The sequence below is a fragment of the Colossoma macropomum genome, unplaced genomic scaffold (assembly GCF_904425465.1).
Source record: "Colossoma macropomum unplaced genomic scaffold, Colossoma_macropomum, whole genome shotgun sequence".
Lineage (NCBI taxonomy): Eukaryota > Metazoa > Chordata > Actinopteri > Characiformes > Serrasalmidae > Colossoma > Colossoma macropomum.
The window spans coordinates 30,482,555-30,491,674 of record NW_023494792.1 but is presented as its reverse complement, the minus strand read 5'-3'; the positions used below and the strand labels follow the sequence as shown (position 1 = coordinate 30,491,674).

At 38.2% G+C, this 9,120-nt stretch overlaps 1 protein-coding gene across 2 annotated transcripts; it reads left to right on the top strand.

Moving 5' to 3' along the window:
- The first annotated feature begins 1,656 nt into the window (after positions 1-1,656).
- lsm10 (LSM10, U7 small nuclear RNA associated) lies at positions 1,657-7,442 on the top strand. 2 transcript variants are annotated; one of them, XM_036576848.1, is made up of 2 exons: positions 1,657-1,736; positions 4,800-7,442. In XM_036576848.1, exon 2 carries the CDS (start codon positions 4,818-4,820, stop codon positions 5,178-5,180), a length of 363 nt encoding a protein of 120 aa, XP_036432741.1. In that variant the 5' UTR covers positions 1,657-1,736; positions 4,800-4,817; the 3' UTR covers positions 5,181-7,442. The 2 variants fall into 2 exon arrangements, with proteins under 2 accessions (XP_036432741.1, XP_036432742.1); XM_036576849.1 differs by lacking the exon at positions 1,657-1,736 and adding an exon at positions 2,093-2,307.
- Positions 7,443-9,120: the final 1,678 nt, after the last annotated feature.

Genomic DNA, 9,120 nt, shown 5'->3' with positions numbered 1-9,120 from the left:
AAATGTCCAGACTTCAACATCACTGGATGTGTTTGATTACTTGGAGATAATTAGGTATAATTTAGTAATTTACTGTCATTTTCTGTGAAATATGTTTTAGGTTTTTTCTCTGAAATGTGAACACCTTGTAAGGTCCATTTTGACTGGAAATGAAATAAAGGGGGTGAAAGGTGGTCTCTCTGCACAGTATTATAGATGGTTATAAAAAGATGGTTCTTCAAGGGTTCTTCAGTAAAGAAAATGGTTCTGTATGGAACCATGAACACTCAAATAACCTTTTGCATGATTCAACCTTTTTAAACCTTTTTAAAAAGGGTTCTATATAGCACTACAAGGGTTCTTCTATCGTAACCAGCCTGACATCATAACAACAGAAAAGCAATATTTGGTGCTGTACAGAACCCTATTCAAAAAGGTTCTATATAGAACCATCTACGTCACGTTATCCATGAATCTGAAGAACCCTTTCACGATGCAAATAACCCTTTAATCATGCGGTGTGGTCTTTGAGTGTTCATGGTTCTATATCTTCACATAAGAACCCTTAAAGAACCATCTTTTTAAGTGTGTATGTTACTTATGGAAGGATATGGAAGTCATATAGTGTTCATTAAATTAATCAGATTGTATGTTTCAGTGCAGCTCACTCATTTATATGTTATTCATAACAGTATAAAAATCTTGGTTTAACATTTTTTAATATGTTGAAAACGAAGCTTCAGTAGAAACGTTACTTTTTCTCTAAAAGCGCTGCTGTACCTGCTTGTGACGCGTGTCTGCAACTACAGACTGCGAGTTTCTACGCTGGCCGTCAAAAAGAACTGCTCACAATATTGTGTCATACATAACATTGTACCTGTTTAGCACCTGTTCTTGTTGAGTTTATCCCGTCTGTTCACTTAAAGGAGGAAAAACCACACCAGATTAGGGACGTTCCGATAAGACGATGCACAATTTCATTAAGTGAAATTTCAGGCAAGATTTAAAACCACACTTTTCTTGCAGTTTTGAAATAAAAGCGTTTGATTTAGTACGTAAACCTGCTTTTTGAATGAGGAACAGTCAATCAGAACAGAAGTCATTTAAATATATCAGTCTTAAAGGTGCAGTAATAAAAAAACAGTCTGTTTATTTGTAAGGAATAAAGAGACACTGGGAAAAAAAGTCAAACAAATAATTCTAACTTTGTGGTACATAAAGGTCATGAGCGTACACTCTTAAAAAGATGGCTCTTTAAGGGTTCCTTTAGTAAAGAAAATGGTTCTAGTTAGAACCATGAGTTCTATTTAGAACTTATGCATGCTTAAATGGTTATTTGCATGGTGAAATGGTTCTTCATATTGATAGAGAACGTGTTGTATATGGGGTTCTATATAGAACCTTTTTGAAAACCTTTCGTAACGATAGAAGAACCCTTTTTGGTGCTGTAAAGAACTGTTTTCAAAAAGGATCTACGTAGAACATTATGCAGCACATTCTCCTTCAGTCTCAAGAACCATTTCACCATGCAAATAACCGTTTTAGCATGAAATGGTTCTATATAGAACTCGTGGTTCTAGATGGAATTGCCTTTCCTAAGGAACCCTTGAAGAACGATCTCTTCTAAGTGTGTACCTGTTCAGCTTGCAGTTTGCATTTGCAGCCACCAGAGGGCCACACGCTGCCAGTGACGTCAGGCACAGAACTAAAGGAGGGAGACTCGTTTTCAAAATGCCGACTTTTACCAAACTAACAAGGTAACAACCTTTAAATTACAGCTATTATCGATTATTACTGAGTGGTTAGGCAGGTGTAAACACAGACTGGGAGGAGTTAGGCCTTCTGGACATTATTTTCGGCTACGTTTTTTTACATTTATTTTTTTTTTTTCAGTACAGTGGAACATTAACGGCGTTTGAGCGAGTTTCGTTCCGATATTAGCAACCTGTTTATCAATATAACAGGCAAACTTCTACAGATGCGCTTAAAACACCAATGTAATATCTGTGTAGTTAGTGAAACTGTCTGTTTTAGAGACTTTAAACAAGCGCTTAGATGTAAATTCTTCCTCAGCTAGCTGGCTTTTATTTTGCCGGTAGCTCGTTCGTCATGGGTGTTGTAGTTCTTCAGCCTGCCTGCTCAGAGCGAAACGCGTTGAGACGTCGCACTCTCGAAACTACAACTGACAAAACACTTTAGAATTGAAGTCTGGAGGGAAGAAAACAACTTATTCTGAAACAGTACATGTTGTAAATTAAACATAATTCATTATGTACGTTTGTTTAGACACCAGAATATCGGTAACGGTGAACCACGCAGCACCAGCAGGTAACTTATATTTTACAAAATCCAAAACGCATTTAAATCGTAGCGACTCTTATGAGCGGTTTTACTAAGACGGCGTGTTCAGTTCGGGGTCATTTAGAAGATCCTGGTTTAAGTTAACTTCAGCCAGGCCTGTATGTGTTATAGAGCCTCTCGCATCTCCGCGAGGTCTTCAGCAAAATGATGAACTTTGTTTTTCGCTTTGTAAGCAACGATTATGGGCTGCAACTGGGCCGTGTTCACACGTGTCGGACCTGCGCAGTCGCAGTGGTGCTATGTGGGTTCTTTTGCGGTGCTTCATTAAAGGGGAACTCCACTAATTTTACAAAACATTCTACATAATTAAATGATTAAGATGTGAACAGAGTCATTCAGAGTGGTTTGGTGTGAAGTGCTCTGTTCTAGAGAGACTTACTGAGTCAGAATTGTTCACAGTGGTGGTGATAGGAACCAGACGTCCACCTCTAAAAGCTCCCTCACAGAAAGTTATTACATGAAATGGTTGCTGATTATTGACACATTGTTATATGATAGTTTTGTGGTTAAGTTTTGGCTTAAAATTTATTTGAATCCATATATTTTAATCCATTTATGGTGGAGAGGTAGATGTAGGGTGTTGTAAGGCAAAATAGTTTGTTTTTCCCAGATTTCCTACTATTTTATCATCATCAACATTACATATAAAAACTCAGAAGACAAATGTAGGTGCACTGGTGGTTTTGCATAGTAAATTTCTGTAAGTTCTACAGTGAACCATTTCCACTCTGAATGACTTTGTTTACATCTCAAAGACTAAATTGTTTAGAAATTTGGAAAAATTGGTGGAATTTCCCTTTAAATAAGAATCAGAATCACTTAATTTCACCATGTTACAAATACAAGCAATATGTTTTGGTGAGTGCACACATGTATGAACAGACTGACCAGACCAGACAAGCACACAGACTGTTGATAAGTATTTAACTAAGAGACAGTTACAATAAAAATACAATAAACAATAAGAAAAATAAAGAGCCAGTGTGAGAGGAGCTAAAGAGATCTGTGAATATCTACACACATGCAGGTCTGAGGAGATGCGTTACATAATAATTCTTATATACAGAGTATTACAGAGAGAAATGAACACTTGTAAAAATGTAACATCTGTACAGTTGTGCAAGTGAGCGTTATGTTATACTGTAATACAGTAAAATGAAGTGTGAAAGATCCATTACATTCCTTTAACGTTGTTTAAAGTACTGCACAGTGGAAAGCAATATAGATGTGCCATTATTACATTTCAGGACAGATCATATTCAAATTTTGCATATTGTTTTTAAAATGTAATTCTTACTTATTGTTTTTCAGTAAAGAGGTCAAGCGTCATGAAAGCACTTTTCATTTTAGCGTGTATTCTGCACGTCACTATGGAAAAGTCGTGTGTGCATTGCCTTTCCTCTGGAGTGACTGCTCTTTAATTTGGCATGAATTCCTCTCCAGACACACACATGAACTCATTCACCAAGACTACATATTATTATCTGCGCAGTATTGCACGTCTCCACCCTCCGCTCAGCAACACTGATGCAAAAATGCTGGGAAATGCCTTCATTCTCTCCCGCATTGATTAACTCTCCCTTTAATGGTCTCCCTGTTGAACTGCTCAGCTGGTTTCAGTTCATTCACTGCACACATCACCCCCATCATCCACCAGCTTCACTGATTACCTGTACCTTCCTGTATCAGGTACAAACGTCTGCTGCTAACTTAGAGAGCACTTCATGATCTCACCCTTATACCTCAGTGAGCTCCTTCATCCTGACTGTCTCTCTCGCTCCCTCAGATCTTCGGACTGTGGACTTCTTGCAGTTCCACAATCAAGACTCTTCGTCACTTGGTGGAAGGTCTTTTAGTGCTGCTGCTCCTAAACTTTGGAGCTCTCTGCTGTAGTCTCTTCGTGCTCTGACCTCTCTTCCTTTAAAGCTCAACTTAAAACCTTCCTCTTTACTGCTCTGTTCCTCTTTCCCCAAGTCTTAGTGGGTTTTCTGGTTGTTGTTGTGTTGTTCTGCATCCCAATATAAAGCATTCATGGGATTGTGAAAAGCACCATATACAATAAAATTATTATTATTACTGTTGTTTTTATTATTATAAACTTATATCAGCAAATATTATCAGATTATCAGAATTTTGAGCACCTTAAAATTGGTATCAGCATCATGTATTGAGGTTTTCTTATCGGTCAGGCCCTAATAGAAAGCTAAAGTAATAATCTACAATTATAATACTTTTCAGGAAAATGTTTTGTGTTATTTATTTATTTATTTATTTATTGATTGGCATCTCAGTCAGTTGTTTTCTTCTGAATCTTCTTCTTCGTTTTGGAAGTTTCTGCAAATTAAAAAATACTGTGGCCTTTTTATTTCTTAAAATTACATTTTTATTAAGACTCATCTGTTCTGTTTTGTACTCCTTTTTAGTCAGAGGTGGTTAAAGAAAGCGTTCTCTGTCTGCAGGTAAAAAGGAAAAGGGAAATGGCGTCTCAGTCCATCCGTGAGCGCACCATCGCGGAGAACAGCCTGGTCGTCCTGCTGCAGGGCCTCCAGGGCGAGGTGACCACTGTGGACCTGCGGGACGAGAGCACGGCCCGCGGGCGCGTCGTCAACGTGGACGCTTTTATGAACGTCCGTCTGGAGGATGTCCTGTACAGGGACAGGCGCGGGCGGGTCTCCGAGATGGCCGACCTGTTCATAACCGGCCGCAACGTCCGCTACGTTCACATTCCAGACCACATGAACATCGCAGAGACCATCCAGAGTCAGCTGGAGAAAATACACCGTGTCCGCTACTTTGCGGAGAAAGGAGGGAGGAAAGAATACGCAAAGAAGAAGAAATAAGTACTGAGACTCTTGTTTTGTTCACAGGAATTGTGTCTGTGTTTTTGTTTAGTTGAGTTTTTTATTTGTTTACATATTTTTTAAGTTTGTTTGGACTAGTAGCTTTTTCACTGTTCGTGTGAAGCCCTGAGCAGCATTTACATTGTGTTGTTTCATTGATGAATTTATTAGGTGGTTTTTTTTTGTATTGCTAAGTGATTGAAGTTTTTCAAAAAGCAGCATCTGTTGAATCCTCCAGCAGTGACGGGTGTGACTGAGTTGAAGATGCCAGTTGGCATTTTATCAAGATGAGCCAATGAATATTTGCTTATGCAAGTGTGCTTAGAGCTAGAGAACCCAGCCTGTTATTATACGTCTCACCCCTTGGACAGATCACAACGTTCACGTTAGCACTGAGGTTTAACTGAGGGCTCTTAGTCCAGGCCCTGCAAATCACAGACAGTAGTGCTGGGCATTGTGATAATAATGCAGTGTCCAGTGGTAAACCCTGACTGTTAGAGACAGTCCTTCAGTTTGGGCCATGAATATCAAAACTTTCTCAAAAACAGCTCTACTATAATAGGATGCATTTTTCCTCTAGATAGTGGTCCCACCCACTATAAATCAAAACGTGATTGGTTGATTTCACTATTACTTCCTTATTGTTTTGGTAGTTAATCTGACAGGCCTTCAGTTCAGCTCCTAAAGTCCTAACCAATGGGAGAGCTCGCCTGGCTGTATCTACATAGATGCCTCAGAGAAAACAATTCTGATTGGATCATTCTCTGTTGGGCGTTTCAAGAATTTAACCCTTTTGTTTCTGTTAAGGAAAAATAGGCTCTTAAATACAGATTCAAGGGAAGCTCATTGTTTAGCTGCTTTTCCCACAATCAGTGAGCTTCAGTCTTAGGTATTCTTAACTAACTAGAGCTGCAGCACTGGTCTGCCTCAGGGTGGCGCTGTAGCAAACTGGTTCACCCAGTTGGTCCCTTATAGTCTGGCAACCGTATATACGAGAGTGTATTTTGCACGCTGGTTAAGGCTAACAGCTTTGTGAAATCGCTTCCAGTTCTTCTTTCTCGTAAAAGTAGTTGATGTTTGGATGGTCAAGGCCCTAAAACCTACGAGAGAGTTAAGTTATTTGAGTTAAGAGTCCGAAAGTGAATAATATGTGCTGACACAGAAGAAAACATTGTAGTGGACAGAGAGAGAGAGATAGTGTGTGTATTTGTGTTTTTGGGATGCTCAGGAATTTGAAGTGGGTATGGTATCCATGAGTGTTATCAGCAGAAGTCTGGTCTTTCTCAAAACATGCAGAGGCTGGAAAAAAGAGGAAAGCACCTCCTCATCATCTCCAGGCCAAGCTGTAGAAGACCATTAGCTCACAGCGGTGTGTCTAGAGCAGTAAAACATTAAAGCTGAGGGTCCTCTAGAATAACACTCCTTCAAAGGAGAACACTCTCTTTAATGTTTTGAACTAGAGCAAATCATGAATTTCTGAATCATAAAGTTAATCGATCATAAAAGTTATGAATCATAATATTCAGGATGCTAAAGTTTATCTGTCATAAAGTTCTGAATGAAGAGGTTCAAGAATCGTAAAGTTGATGAATCATAAAGTTCTGAATCAAAAAGTGAATGAATCATAAATATCTTGAATCATAGATGTATCCTTCACATAATCCTTTGTGTCAGCACCAGTGCAGTTAGGAAGAAATAACAGAAAACACCAGCACTGACAGTGGAGGAGAGACCAGTTTGTGTACAAACACAATGCTTTTTATTTTGGTTATTAAAAGTTCAGCATGCTAGCCTTCTTAAAAGACTATTTTTCTGGGAATAAGATGCTGATGCTGACGCTAGCAGCTAGTAGTGAGCTGCCATAAAGTTCATCATCACAACGTTCATGAATCATAAAGTTTGGATTCATAATGTTCATGATTCATAAAGTTCTGAATCAAAAATTCATGAATCATGAAGTTTTGAATCGAAAAGTTCATGAATCATAAAGTTCTAGATCATAAGATTCATGAATCATTTAGTTCTGAATCATAAGGTTTTATATCATAACGATCGTGAATTATGTTCTAAATTGTAAGGTTCATGAATCAGTGAGTTCTGAATCATAAAGTTCATGAAAGATGAAGCTCTAAATCATAAGGTTCATGAATTATAAGTTGCTGAGTCATAAGGTTAATGTATCATAATGTTTGAATCATACAATGTTGAATCATGAAGTTTATGAATCAGTTCTGAATTAAAGCTCATGAATTATAAAGTTAATGAATCATGAAGTTCTAAATCACAAATCTCATAATTCATAAAGTCTATAAGAATAAAGTTCTGCATCTTTAGTCTAAAAAGCCAGTTTATCAGAGGTGCTAGACAACATGATATAATCTAAAGGCAGGCTGTGCGTTCTACCATACTGCACTGATGAAGACGATAAGCTGAAGGACTGTATATTAGAGCTTGTTTGTCTACTAAAGTCTCGTTGTCTCAGCGTGTGGTCTGCGTGGTCAGAGTGGTTTGGGTTTTTCTGTTTTATTTTTAAAACGAACATTTTTGCTCCCGGAGCAGCTGCGGGCGAGCAGTAGTGGGCTGATTGGTTGGACACTCACCACATAATCACAGTCTCTGAACCTCATTCACACTCACAGCCCAGTGAAAACGGGCCTATTTTCAGCAAAACAAAACAAACTCCCAGACATTGTGGTCCTTTGATGTTTTTGTTTTTCATTTAATGTCTTTTTCAGTTCAGTTTTCGTCATTATTTTGCAAAAATCCATGGTATGGTATTCAGAATACAGTTATTTTTGTTTGCATGCGTGTTAGCTTCCATGTTGCAAAAAATGTATCTTTGCAAGTGAAATGATCTTAAATCTAAAAATATTTCTCAATTTGAGACTGTTGTAAGCTTTTTATAAGATTATAACTTATTTTTAGACATTTTTTCTTGTTTTTAGTGTTTTCAGTCAGGTTTTTTCACTATATTGGCAAATAATTTTGCATATTGTAAGAAACATGCAAGGAAAAAGCAAAATTATCTGCCAGTGTAGTGGGATTGTTTGACTGAATTCACTACAAATTAGCAAAATGTCTACAAATAAGTTAAATATTCTTCCTAATAGGCTTACAACAATCCCGAAATAAGAAATATTAGACATATTTCACTTGCTACAGTACCGTTTTTGCAGTGAGGGTTCTTGAGAGCACATCAGTCCTCGTTTCTCCTGTGCTCCTAAGCAATGCGCCAGTCATCCAAAAGGAATCTGCAAGGTGTCCCGGCAGGGAGGAGTGATCTGCGTTCACCACCAAACACGCTGAGGTGGCCTCCCCAAAGATGTGAAGCCAGTAGCTTTAAAAGAGACAGGTGTCAGAAACAGGAGAGAGCAGCCTTCATCCTCCCAGACTGAGCTACCTGAGCATGAGGGCTACATCTGGAGTTGGTTAGAGGTGGTAGCCTCGTCCAAAAGTCAAGGCTCAATTTAATTTGTGAAATGAGGAATCCTCAGCCCTACTTTGTGAAATTCTACTGTGTAGGTTAACCTTTTCAACTCCTTGGGACCACCGGTGGTTCCAAAACGCACTTCGTCATATTCTTCATAACTTTCATATTTCATAAGCTACATTCAAAAGGTGGGGGTCATATGAGAGCTGTAACTGTCTTCTTTCCAGTCAAATAGATGGGTGATAGAAGGGTAAACCCTTATAATAAAAGAAGCTGAACTCACAATTTTTTGTCTATTGAAAGTCGACCCATTTTTCCACAAATCTGGGCTATAAACTATAAACAGATGGCGTCTCTTCAGTGATCTGCTTTGTAAAAACGGTTTTTATAAAATAATACAAAGAGCGTCTAAGACTTTTGGCTTTCAGCAGTAAATTGTAAGCATATAGCAACATGTGTAGATCATAAAACACATTTACTGTTAACTTACAAAAAATAAATAAATTAAAA

Bases quoted from the DNA above. Each gene is read 5' to 3' on its own strand.
- lsm10 (XM_036576848.1), top strand. From the start codon at position 4,818: ATGGCGTCTCAGTCCATCCGTGAGCGCACCATCGCGGAGAACAGCCTG.